Here is a 13,996-nt window from a genome sequence, read left to right as displayed (position 1 = left end):
AATCCATAGGGACAGTTTAGGAAAAGGTACAAACCACACATTTCAAAGTGATTCCACCTGAGAGGTCAGGAGTTGGGGAACCTAAATTACTACTTTCCAAGGTCACTGGTTGAGCAGTTCTCCAGAAGAAGTTAGGTCCTCAGCAGCCCTGCCTCCCCAGAGCTGATATTTGGCTTTTCCTAGTCCCAGAGGAAAGGCCCTCAGGAACAGAGAAGTAGATCTTAGAACTGGGGAGTCTGCTGAACACACTTAAAGGTCCCCGCAATTACAAGTAAGTGGACGATATCGGGTCGGCTACAGATGCTCAGAGGACTTTATGCGCTTTGCCAATACTACGCCTCTGTGCCTATCACAAAGTCACTCTGTCCTCTCCTGCCTCACCTTGGAATCACGGGCACCTTCTGTAAGGAACACCATCAGAGACAGCTTCTAAAAACAGCCTCCCTCTTCCCATGTGCTTCCTTTCCTTGCCTTTCCCTGCACAATGCTGGCTAGGCAGCTCCGGCTTTCTGGGCTCTTGTCACACGGCATCCTTTGTCCTTCCTCCACTATCATCTAACCTCTCATCTTTATCCTGTCATCGTTAACTCACTAGGTGGCATTCTGTAGCTCATCCCTATCCAACCATCCATACTCTCTCCCTTCAACCCCTTTGTGATAACCTCACTATATTTTTCTTCTGGAATCCCTCTTGATGGGACCTCATGCTCCTGCCTTCCATTGCCCTGACATTCTCTAAGACCCCCAGCTCAGCACCCACCCGACTTCCACAGTATTTTGAAGATGACCAGGGCAGGATATAGGTGACTGGGTTCCCGCCACTCATCCCCCAGTGTATCTGAAACTGAACCATCTGAACTCCTATTTCTACTGTCCAGTCTAAATCTATCTCACTCTCTTCCAATTTTCCAAGCAATGGTCCTAAATACCACCATCAGTCTGATCACCAGCCTGAGACTAATTCACAAACATCTAAACAGGGATTGGATGAGACAGAGAGACAAAGAAAGACCCAACGACAGGCTCACCTCAGGCTTCCAGGAGGCACAAGGAAGAAAAAGGAAAACATACACCTGTAATAGGCGGTATGCTCTAATACTTTTCCATGGAAAAAGGATATTGAAGCTACACATCCACAAACAAAAGCATTAGAGTCTTCAAATATGACATGCTATTATTTTGAACTTAATTTTCTCTAAAGTTGCCCTCATGAAGATGGAGACCATGTTTCATTTGCCACTAATATATCCCTCATCTCCGGCACAGAGCCTAAAACATAATAGGTCCTCAGTAACAGTTGTCAAATGACTGAATAAATGAAAATGTCAGTACATTCCTGGATCCCCAAGAATATTTTATTCTCAAGTATTTTGGTGCTAAGATACCCAGTATGGAAGGACGCTGAGTTTCTCCCTGAGGTATCTTCCCCAGGTCAGGGACACTCTTGTTTCCACAGATTACTGTGACTTCTACACAAGTAAGTCACAGGACAAACTTATAAAATCAGTCCGTTGGAAAAAAAAAAAAAAGTAAAAAAAAAAAAAAAAAAAAAAAAGGAAAAGGAAAAGTTCAGCTTCTCTCCTTTTTTTTTTTTTGGCGGGGGGGTGGACAGTAAGTAGCTAATTTACTATCATTGGTTTAGAATATTTATCCATTGCCACCGTTCTGCCATCGTAACAGGCAAGTGCTCTAGAAAATCAATAAGTAGAAAAGAGCACATGTGGAATATTGTATTTACATAATATTATGGGAAAAAATTGTATATTCTTGATGCTTGTTGATAATCAGTTAATGTTACGTATGTATGTATTTGTAAACGTTTTTGTCAATATTTAACTGCTTGGTCCCAACATTTGTTCACTCAACGGAGTTTTTTTAAGGATCTTCACAGATAATTTTGATTTTGCAAATAACTCACTGGAGATAAGCAACAGTGGGCCTTTTGATTATAACTCACCTTTTGAGTGGTAGAAGTCTAATATAATATACCTTGATTTTGTATTCAGATTGACTTCTGGAAACCAGATTCTGTCATACAAGTCCAAGCCCGCAGTACAGTTGACTTCTCTGTTAAAGCAGAAGATTGTGTTGCTGTGGAGGACCATCTGGAGCAGAACAAGCTACAATATGAGTAAGTTTATGTTGCACATCTATTCAAATTCGCTCTCGTGCATGCTTTCATCAGAGCCTTTGAAGAGCCCTGGGAAGGTACAAATGAGACCAAGACCATGTCTTCCCCATGGCCCCACAGAGAGGCAAAGCCTAAGTTGGCCCTGTATTCTCAGTCTTAAGACTTCCATCCTGGTAGATTTTATGTTTAGTTATTGCTCTAATGAAAATAGTATTGGCTAGTGAATCCCAGTTCTTCAGCCAGATTCTGCCCTGCTACTGCTTCACAAGAGTGCAGCCAAAACAAAGGACACTCAATTACCAGTGAGACACAGTTTTATCCCCAAATCTCAAATATTCTTCCCATATGATCCCATCTATTATGAGCCCAAGGACTCCTTATGATCCTTTAGCTTAAGAACAAGACTGTCTGAGTGACACTCCTGTCCTCTTCTTCCCAAGATTCTACCATTCTCTCTGGCTGTAGGAGCAGGCATGGAGAAAGGAGAGTGGTTCTCCAGAGGCCTAGAGTAGACTTGGCTAAGCTGATCACTCTGTCTCCTCTCTCCAAATGCTGGTCCATCAAGGTCTTTCAAGTTTTCCTAAGAGGGTTTCAAGTGGCTCCATGTTTCAGATGCTAAAAAGTTTAGATGTGGCCCCATCTGCTTTAGGAGAGATAAAGATTTGAAAGGAGAAATTGCAGTCATATGACAGATACTAGGAAGGACAGAGAAATGGAATTTGAGAGGAATAGACCAAGTCTAGAATCCAAGAATGAGTCTTCAGACTCAGTCTTCAGACCAGAATGAGTCTTCAGCTGAGAACCAAAAGATGAGTAGGAGTGAGCCAAACCAAGACAAGGAAAACTAAACTCCAGGCAAAGAAGAGACCTTATGCTAAGTCTGAGAGGTGGAGAGAATATGGTGGCCAGGAGGCATTTGCAGGAGAGAGAGGGGGAAAAAAATAGGTCTTCAATGCAAAGCAGAGCTCTTCTTCCAGGGCTGGATCAAGAAGGACCAAAGAAGTGTTCTTAAGCTCCAGTTCTGAATACTCAAAATGTTTACCCAACAATCACCAACCACATGCTCAAGTCTCCATTGTGTTTTAAGAAAAGATGACCTACATAATTTTAACATTAGAAATTTTCTGGGTTTTTTTCCACATCTTAAAAGCATCAAAGGAGTCAGGCCAGGTGGCACATACCTGTAATCCCAGCAGCTGGGGAGGCTGAGGCAAGAGGATCATGAGTTCAAAGCCAGCTTCAGCAAAAGTGAGGCACTAAGCAGCTCAGTGAGATCCTGCCTCTAAATACAAAATAGGGCTCGGATGTAGCTCAAGGGTGGAGTTTAATCCCCACTACCAAAGGGGAAAAAAAGCACCAAAGAAGACAATCAGTACTAGTAGAAGTGTCAGAATTGTCACATATAAAGTCTGTACCAACATCAGAATTGGTGGGGCCTATTGCAACAAATAAATGTTTTGGAAAAACAACAGCCTAGATTCTAATCCTGACTCTGTAACTCCCTGGCTGTGAGACGTTGGGGAATTTGTCTGCCCCCCTTCTGAGTTTTAGTTCCCTTATTTATGAAATGAAGACACAATGCTACTATCAAAGGTCTGTTGTAAAAAATGGAATCAAACAATATGTAAATAAGGGGCAACTAGTATCCCAACTGTCATTCCTGAGTATGCTGTTAGGGCTCGCTTACTGTGGTGCACAGAGAGAAAATAGATTACCCTTTTTTAAGGGTCAACAAAAACTGTTATGTCTAACCCCATTATCATGCTTCATATCACTTAGCTATCTGCTTCTGCCTGAGGGAAGTGTCAAAATGTGACCTTAAAAACTGACTGTCGTCTTAAACAAAATATAACCTAGTAAATTTCAAAATGTGATTAAGATTCATGTTCCTGGCATTTTGCTCTTGCTATTATCTAGGAAGGACTTCTGAAAGCCTAGCCTTTAGGGGCCTCGATAACATTCAAAAGGATGAATTTTTAAGACTCCTTTAAGAAAAACAAAGGAAGAGCAGCAACCATATACTAATACTAGCCATCTGCATACTGTCCCACTTCTACTCATATCTCAAAATAATGAAAGGGTTTCCAATCCCCTCTCCATCTGCATTTACTGTACCAAGTAGAAAATTCACTCGCTTTTTTTATGGTAAACTTTCTGAGCCTCGTGGATAAATATGGTCTCATCTAGAACATAGGGTGTTCCCTGAGGGCTAAGATCTTGTTAATTTTTGCTTCTCTGTTCACTGCTGAACACATTTGTAGCATATAATTTTCTAAATATTAAATAATAATAAGTCCCTAGAAATCCTGGAGAAGTACTCCAGCAATATCCTTGCCGGGGCCATGAGCAGTCCCCATGCACCCTATTATTACCTCATATGGTAACTAATTTGTATTTAGATGGTTTCCTGCTGGCACAAATTTGCATTTGTGTTTATACATATCAGGAACCATCCACTGCACAAGTTTCACAAAACAGCTCTTTGGATTTTTTTGGTAGTTCCAACTCTCTTCACCAAGACTCATACCACTTGAGAGTTTTAGTAAGATCCTGAATTATCTTTGGAAAAAATGTAAAATGTGTACAAAAGAAAGACAACTGGTTTTAATGGCCATGTTGCATCCTGAGATATAGGAAAACTAGAAAATAGTGTAAATCTCCAACTTATGGTTTGAACTTGTGGATGGGCAACCTCTGCAGAATTCCTTCCTACAAATTGCAAAGTTATCTTGGCCTTATTCAATCCAGAGAAAGACTGTTATAACTGACAATAGCATCATTCTTCTGCAATACTTCAGAGTCACACAGGAAAGTGTCTTCAGATAGTGATGAGTGCATAGCAGTGTTTTCAGTAGTAATGGGCGCATAGTCCAAGAACTAAACAAATGCTCCATTTTCTGGAATCTGAAAAGGAGATAAAATTGAGTCATCTCTCTTTCTCAGACATTCTGTTCTTTGCTTTGTTGGAAACCACAGTTTTCTAATTTGCTTGCAAGTTTTAAAAATACAAAAAAGGAAAAGAAGAAGTTGAATGGCGCTATAAAAGGAGCATATAAAAGTATAAAACACTGTATATCTTCTGGATTTTTAGAGCTGTAATATGGTCCCTATTATATTAAGAGGCATTGTTTTAATCTTCTACAATAGTAGCTCATTATTTAGTAATAATATTTTGTAATATAGCTAAAGTAGTGCTTCGTCCTAAATCCAATAAAAATCAAATAATCATAAGTCTGGAAAGGATCATTTGAGGTCAATCCCCTGCATTCAGGCTAAAGTCAATACCATATTTCAGTCTCATTCTGATGCTCTCTCACAAGTTACTACACGACACTCCACTCTTGGGTATCATCTTAAATTTAACGAGCTGGGTTTTTTAATGCTTCTTTGTCCTGGTTATTGATGAAAATGTTTAATATTTAACACAATAATAACTCTCAGGGAATGTCTCTTCTTAGTACCAAAAAACAACACTAGCCCCTGCATGATCACTGATTCTTCTAAATAATTTGAACTTGAGGTTGGGTGCAGGTGAAAGGGAAGCTATATGCTCTGGGAGTTTTGCTGCCCCTCCACCCAGAGATAGCTCAGGACAGCCGTGGTTATGGACTTAGATGCAGATGTCTAGCCAAAGTCTCAAGGCTGCAGAACGCTGGAAGCGATTAACCCATGAGATCTTTCCTCTGCACACCCACGAAGAAGCCATGTGGCCTGGCTTGATATTTCACTTGCTCACTTCCAGTGGGAAATCGTGTTAAAGTAAAAGATAAATACATCATTTACCATTTACCATTTTCTCTCCACCCCACTCTCTTTGGAAGTTCATCCTTGTTAGCTAGTAGGATTTGTTCTTTCAAATTGATGATATTGGAATACCATAATTTTCTTAAAGGCTTCTGCCATTTTGTTTTTAATTTTTGTTTAATTTCTGTTTTGCTTATTTTGTTGTTTATAGTTTTTTGTTTTTCTTGAAAACTATTTTCCTAAACTTCCAACTTATGATTTGGAAGTTTAGACTTTACTTCCAACTTATGGTTTGAAAGTCTAGACTTTACTTTCCTCCATGTTAGTGTTTATGGATGTGGTAACTGGGGAAAAAAAAATTTTTTCACATACCTGAAAAACATCTATGTAAATGAACAAAGTCTATGGATTTGAGTGAAGCCTTGCGTTTTAGAATTGAAAAACACATTGAATATCCATCAATACAATGCCCCAATTCTAAAATTTATGAAATTAAGGCCCAGAAATTAAATGACTTTTCTAAAGTGAGTTGATGGGTTGGGCCACACTGCAACATTGATGTTTTGATTTCCAATTCAGGATCCCTCCCACTTCCACCCTATTCCCTAAAAATCTGATTTCATATTCAGTATAATTATGGCACTTACTGTCATCATCATTCCTAACTATAGCAGGCAGAATAATAATCCCTTCAAAAAGTCTACATCCTAATCCCCACTATGTCTAAACGTGTTACTTTGCATGGCAAAGGGGAATTGAGATATTAGATGGCTTAAGGATAGGAAGTCTTAAAATAGATGATATTAGATGGCTTAAAATAGGAAGTCTACCCTGGATTGTCTAGACAGGTGCACTGCAATCCATCAAGTTCTTTAAAGTAGAGGTAGAAGTCAGAAGATTGGATATCAGAAGGACTTGGTTTACTGTTGCTAGCTTGAAGTTGGAAGAGGAAGAACCAGCCACAAAATGTAGGTGACCTCCAGGACCAGTAAGGGGCTCAGAGAGATCCGACTCTCCCTCAGAACCTTCTGGAAGGAACACATCCCTGTGGACACCTTGTTTTCAGCCCAGCGAGTCCTATGTTGGGCTTTTAACCTATAGAACTGTAAAACTGCAAATTCACGTTGCTTTCACCTACTAACTTTAAGTGGCCACAGAATATCAAGACACCAACTATGAATGGCTGTTCAACTGAAAAAAAAAAAAATTTCTTTCCACAGAATAAATTTTAAGATCTTCTCCTTTTCATTTTCTTAATACCTTAAGAGAGTGAAATCCTTGGGACAGAATTTATCATTTGCTAGGAAGCAAATACCATTCAGTGTTGATTTATTGCATTTTCCATGAACAGACACAAGTTCATATTCAAGTTCCCCAAATGAAGGAGCCATCAGGAGGAAGGTTCAGAGGATGTCCCTGATAAACTCTGTCAGAATGCCCTTGGGGGTGACCGCAGGAAAGGCAGACTTTTGATGTGTGGTTGTAATTCTCCATGTGGCAGATAAAACCATTTCAAGGCTCCACTGTGGATAATAGAAGTTCCTGCAAAATGGCCTCTGTCTGTAATATTCACAGTGCTGTGACCAAGGACTTTAATGCTTATAAAACTGTGTCCCTTCCAAATACCCTGTCCTCTCAAAGTGGCAAAGGGAAATGAAGACACCCACGCCCACACCTTCAGGCAGGCCACTTTTAAGAGCACTTTAACTGAACTGTGCATTCATAGGAAGAGGAGGGCCTCAGGTATCCTGTCCTCAATGTTCATGTTACCTGATTACGGAACTATTATTTGATTACTTACGCCAGCCAAAGAGGCAAATAGAAACCAGTTCTTTAAGCCCAGACTTCTTAACCCAATAAATCTTTAGCTTCAGGCCACTAAGATATTTTTCTTGAAACCTGGAGATGGCTCTGGATGAGACACTGTCCCCATTTACGTGGGACTGAGTAGGTTTCTGGGAGCTGAGACTTCACTGATAAAATCAGGAAAAGTCCCAAGGAAGAAAGATCATAGATGGGACATATTGTCGTGTGCCCAAACCCTTGCCCAGAACATGCAAGATCCCAGGGGAAACCATTTCTGAGCTTAGGGTCTAAAGGACACCAAATATGTAAAGCTTGGACTGAGGAAGAGCCTGTCCTGCCAACACCCTCAGATGGCCTTCTCAAAGGCTTACAATTTGTGAATCTGTTGGGGATGCACAGGACCATCCCCTAAAGCAGTGGCTATGTCTGGGGTTTCCTGTGTGTTTACCTAGGGGCACCTTTCTGGTTTGTTACAGGGTATTGATAAGCAACCTGAGAAATGAGATGGAGGCCCAGTTTGATAGCCGGAGCCGGGCTGCTGGACACAGTTACACCAAGTACAACAACTGGGAAACGGTATGAGGTACACGTGGTTTTCACATTGCTTTGGCAATTGAACCAACAATATCCTGTTAACCCGCAAATGATTCCCTTTGGTAGATAGAGGCTTGGACTCAACAAGTTGCCGGTGAGAACCCAAATCTCGTCTCCCGCAGCGTCATTGGAACCACCTTTGAAGGACGCCCCATGTACCTCCTCAAGGTAATTCTTTTTAACCATGAGCTTGCTGGTCTGAGGGCTTTAAATCAGTGAGTTCTAATGCATTAACATCTGTTTCTCAGACGTGTTATCCCAAACACTGTTATAACTTTTCCTGCCTATATCCCCCCCAGGGAGTCGAACAGATTCCCTGGCTTCCTTTATCATATGTGGATTTTTAAATCATTATTTTGATTTATTCAAAAAGAAAATGCAATAAAATAAGAGAAGTCCTATAAATTTAACCACATTCCTGTAAGCAATGTAAATGATCATCTACCTTGATGAAATCCTTCTCTCCCAGCTGTTGTTTGCAAATCCATTTGCTAAAGAGCTTCATAAACTTCACGTTTATCAGACAACATTACAAAGCGCACCGACGATTTGTCTCTGTCACCCTCTAATGCCATTTTTGTCATGTAATTCTAATGAAGAAAATAAAAAGACGAGAAATAGTGGAGAGGAGGGAAAATTCTTACAAGATTAGCAACAACTGTGATTACCTCTAATTACTCATCCAGTTGTCTTGGTCATGTCACCTAGTAATAGCGGCTGAAAATAACCTCCACGTGAGGACCATTAAGCAGGGTAATCAGGCATCTTTGGAAAATATGAGCTTGTCAAGCTTAATAAAAATAATAAACAGCCACGTAAGCTCTCAGCTCAAACATTGTGAGTGTCTAGAGGCAAGCGCATACTGTGCTGGTATTGTGTTTTAATTTAATCATAGGATATATCACACGCTGTCAGGTTTCACCTGTTGAATCTGAAACACCAGTGGATGATGAAGGTTAACCCCTGAATGCCAGAGTATCAATCATAACTTCTTTCTTGCATTTTGTTGCCAGGTTGGCAAAGCCAAACCAAATAAGCCCGCCATCTTCATAGACTGTGGTTTCCATGCCAGAGAGTGGATTTCTCCTGCATTCTGCCAGTGGTTTGTGAGAGAGGTCAGTCTGTGCAATGATTTTTGGCAAATGGTGAAAGAAAGTATTTTTTATTCCAGTTAATTCTTTATAACCTTGCTAAAATAAGAGAATGACACAGGATCAAAAAAATCCAGAATTCCAAGTTCCTGTTTTTCAGAATTGGTGTCAAATTCTATCAAGAGATCATTGTAAGGTGGAATTTCTAAGCAGTTAGAGAATTGGATTTATCTGCATTTCACTTATCTGCACTTTTTCCTCAACCACCTTGGGTGAGCATGCTAACTGCTAGTATAGTGAACTGGTCATTTAAAAGTTAATGGTTGTGGATTAGCTACCAATTGGAACATGATCTCCTGATAACTTAAAAACTCAAGTTTTTAAATATACCTGAATGCTACTAGCATAACAAATGACTTAATAAATAATTAATATATATGTTATAAAATCACCTTTAGAATACCACCTGAATAATCATTTCAGGTAAATCCACAAAGGGACACAAAAATGAGTGAGTAAAAGTTTAAGGAGAAATAAGATACTTGCAGGATCACAAAATATCTTCCCCCTCAAAATGTATTAATTACAAAGGAAAACTTGGAATAGAAAAACCTAGCAGAGGGCTAGGGTTGTAGCTTAGTGGTAGAGCAACTTTCCTAGTATGAGTGAGGCACTGGGTTCGAACCTCAGCACCACATAAAAATAAATAAAGGTATTGTGTCCATCTACAACTAAAAAAAAATTTTTTTAAATAAGATTAAATTTAAAAAAGAAACTACCTTAACCAAGTTGTGAAGGTGAACATCACCAGAGATAAATCAGATATATTGACGTCATGTGCCCCTGATCTTGTACACTAAAGGGAGACATCACCCTTGTGACACTCCTCCCCTGACACGTGGAGCTAATCACAAAAAGATAATGTAAAAAATGAGACACACTCAAACTGAGAGACATTCTGCAAAATAACCTGATGAGTGCTCTTAAACAGGGTCAATGAAAAACAAGGGAAAACTGAAGAACTATCACAGATCATAAAAGACAAGGAGAAAGGACAAGCAAAGCCAAGGTGGGATCCTAGAAGGACCCAGAACAGAAAAAGGACATGAGTGGAAAACCATGAAATCTGAACAAAGCCTATATCTAACTTCTAATATTGTGCCCAGGTTCATTCCTTCACTTTGATAATTGTACCACAGTGATATAAGGTCATAACATTAGGGAGATCGGGGAGAAGGGTCTATAAGAACTCCTCATATTATTTTTGCAACTCCTTTGTAAATCTTAAAGCTTACATTGAAGTGCTTTAAAATACAAGAATATGATTATGTACAATGTAATTTACTTTGTGTGAAGCCCTTCTGTTTTTACTTACCATAGTCTTGATTTCTAGTCTTGATTTCAGGTCTAGAAGTCAGTGAAGCATCACCTGACTTCACTGGGCAGCTTACCTCGGCCCTTTGGAAGGAGAAAGTTAGATTTTATCATCAGTGGGTAGACCATTCAAAGAACATGGCTCTACAGCGTCTCCAACCTAAAAAGCACACACTTTATCATATGTTAGTGTAAGGAGTATATGTGTAAAGAATCACAAAAAGTATGTAAAAACTCTTCACATAGAGAAGCCTTGTACATTCTCAAGTTATGTAAACAAGCCGAGGAGAATGTTGAATTTAACTTTACCATGATGGTAGAGCCAAAGACCTGCAATGAAAGAGAACAAATTAAATGGGCACAGTGTCCTTCATTCATAGTTAAGTGTTTACTTAACAGGGACAACCAGTCCCTTAATGGGATTCCCTTCTCAAGAAACAGGAGGAAGGGGCTGGGGCTGGAGCTCAGCAGTAGAGCGCTTGCCTAGCACGGGCAAGGCCCTGGGTTCAATCCTCAGCACCAAATAAAAATAAATAAGTAAAATAAAGGTACTATGCCCAACTACAACTAAAAAATAAATATTTAAAAAAAAAAAAGGATGAAGCAGAAATGTCTATACTCAGGAAGAACTTCCCCAAACCCATAAGTGGATTAAGGAGACACATTCTCATTCTTCTTCCATGTTGGACACTCCCTCTAGTAATATCATCCAGGAAAATTTTTATAAACTCAAAAAAATAGGTAAATTTCTAGGTGATGTCATTAGGAACATGAATAACCCCTCAAAGACCCTCCTAGTAAATTCTATAAAAAATTTAAAAAAGAAACTTTGCAGTTTTTACCGCAAAGGAAGCAAGTACGTGTGTGTGTATGTGTGTGTGTGTGTGTGTGTATGTGTGTGTGTGTTCTTTAAAGGTCTTTAATCTGTAGTTCCATGTTCAACAAATTTGGAATGCCCTGAGGGAAAAAAGTCTTTAATTTTTATTAAATCTATGTTCATCTCTAAAGGAAAAAGTTAAAATAAAAAAACAATAATTCCCTGAGTTACATATGAATGCAACAGAAGTATGCTAAAAGCAGAGAAGAATTAAAAACAATAATTTAAAAAAGAAAACCAGTGATCATTTGCCAATGGCTTTCTAAATATTAACTTTGCCTACCCCAATAGGGAACATAGTTCCATTACCAAAAGTCAACCTTCACCCTGTCTATGTAAATTTAGCAGCATGGTGCCCTTCTATCCCCATCCCATGAGATTCTGCTTTGTAATTCACACACAGGCAGTTCGCACCTATGGACAAGAGATCCACATGACAGAGCTTCTCGATGAATTGGACTTTTACATCGTGCCCGTGGTCAATATTGATGGCTATGTCTACACCTGGACCAAGGTACATGAACCCACACTGAGCGGGACTGATGTAACGAAAACCAACTGCTTTCTGTGACCCTTGTCCTAACCACACAGTCCACTTTCAGAACCGAATGTGGAGAAAGACCCGCTCGACTCAGGCTGGATCTTCCTGTGTGGGCATAGACCCCAACAGAAATTTTGCTGCTGGTTGGTGTGGTAAGTACCTGCTGGCCATATGGCACTCATAGGTTGAAACCTTGAGAGAAAAAAAATGACATAAGAAAACATGATAGTGTCCCAAAACAAGAAAAACTATAAATTTTTATATTTTAGAGTTTTCACTTTCTGAAAGCACACATAATAAGTAGTTTATTAATTCATTTGACAAATATGTATCGGGCACTGGGTTGGGTTCTCAAATGTGCTAGATGCTAAAGACATAGGACTGAACAAATCAGAGAGAATCCTACTACTGTTTGTACACTAGAGAGTCTAGTCTAGTGAGTGTCTAGATACAGCCATTAAGTTAATAATTATTTAAATAACATTGTGTTGTGATCATAGTAATGTAGAATTTTGATAGATATTAGTTTGTACCCTGCTTGTTAATTTTCTTACAGTTTATTGATCATGCTGTGTAATACTATACAGGATACATTCATGATTTCATATGCAAATTTTTTTATCCTGCGAGCTTAAAACCATACTGTGTTAATCTTGTCAGTAAATACGTACATACTTTATAACACATGCATATAGTAGAGAATCGTTCAACAGAGTCACGTGAAAACAATGTACATTGAGCTTCCTAATGTGAAAGTTTAAAGCATTAAAATATCCCCCAGGTAGCTCACCGTAGGTAGATCATTTCAGAGGGCCACCATTGGCCATTAACAACAACACATGTTCTCCCAGAGGTGGGAGCATCTAAAAACCCCTGTTCTGATACTTACTGTGGACCTGCGCCCGAGTCTGAGAAGGAAACCAAGGCCCTGGCTGATTTCATCCGCAACAACCTCTCTTCCATCAAGGCATACCTGACAATCCACTCGTACTCCCAGATGCTGCTCTATCCCTACTCCTACACCTACAATCTGCCAAAGAACAATGTGGAGTTGGTAAGTCGATTCGGCAGTGGCGGGGAAATTTCACTCTTGAGACTGTTTTTCATTTTATTCCTGGGGGAAAAAAAAAAAAAATATATATATATATATATAAATTGTTCATATATATATATGAACAATTTCTAGAAGTTTCTTTATTGGTTTTTGGTAGCAGAAGTACAGAAAACTTACTATAGATTTATAGGGAGTTTAGAATCAAATGCATAAATTGACTTAAAAATTTTGCAATCAGGAACAGTCACCTTTGTATCGTTTATCCGCTAATCTTCAAAATGACCATAGTTCCATTCCCTCTGGCTTCTTCACAATATTGACTCAAATAATGATTGCAGATGTATTTGGGATCGTCACTGGAGTTCCTTAGTCACATACATAGTATTTGTCAGAGTTGGTTTTGTTGAGTTGCCTTGAGCTGGGTTGACACAGAGCATGGCAGATGTCATTAGGAATTTGTCACATTTGGTTGAGATCAGGTTTAGTCATGAGATCCTGAAACTGCTTGTTTCACAGTTCAATCGGGTGAGATTGAGAAGTCAGTCAGTCAATCAATGGACGAATGATATGAATGAGTCTTTCTAGATTTAGGAGACAATGCAAAGAAATTTAAGTATCTCTCACTCAAAACAAAAGCAACCTTGCTGGAAAATCAAGATACAAGCACAGGGGCTGGGGCTGTCGCTCAGAGGCAGAGCACTTGCCTAGCATGTATGAGGCACTGGGATCGGTCCTTAGCACCATGTAAAAATGAAATAAATAAAATAAAGGCAAGCTATCCATC

The 13,996-nt window shown here is 39.4% G+C and overlaps 1 protein-coding gene across 2 annotated transcripts in view; it reads left to right on the top strand.

The window, feature by feature from the left end:
- Cpb1 (carboxypeptidase B1) overlaps nt 1-13,996 on the top strand; it is a 42,302-nt gene that overhangs the window by 16,284 nt on the left and 12,022 nt on the right. For both annotated transcript variants that reach the window (XM_076868196.2, XM_076868195.2), the window contains exons 4-10: nt 2,007-2,131; nt 8,158-8,257; nt 8,342-8,443; nt 9,289-9,390; nt 12,021-12,131; nt 12,220-12,310; nt 13,010-13,212. In XM_076868196.2, the coding sequence (XP_076724311.1) occupies nt 2,007-2,131; nt 8,158-8,257; nt 8,342-8,443; nt 9,289-9,390; nt 12,021-12,131; nt 12,220-12,310; nt 13,010-13,212 (834 nt within the window). The remainder of the gene's footprint in view (nt 1-2,006; nt 2,132-8,157; nt 8,258-8,341; nt 8,444-9,288; nt 9,391-12,020; nt 12,132-12,219; nt 12,311-13,009; nt 13,213-13,996) is intronic.

The sequence above is a fragment of the Callospermophilus lateralis genome, chromosome 10 (genome assembly GCF_048772815.1).
Source record: "Callospermophilus lateralis isolate mCalLat2 chromosome 10, mCalLat2.hap1, whole genome shotgun sequence".
Classification (NCBI taxonomy): Eukaryota; Metazoa; Chordata; class Mammalia; order Rodentia; family Sciuridae; genus Callospermophilus; species Callospermophilus lateralis.
Note: the sequence above shows the minus strand (reverse complement) of the source record. Positions and strands in the feature narration are given on the sequence as shown.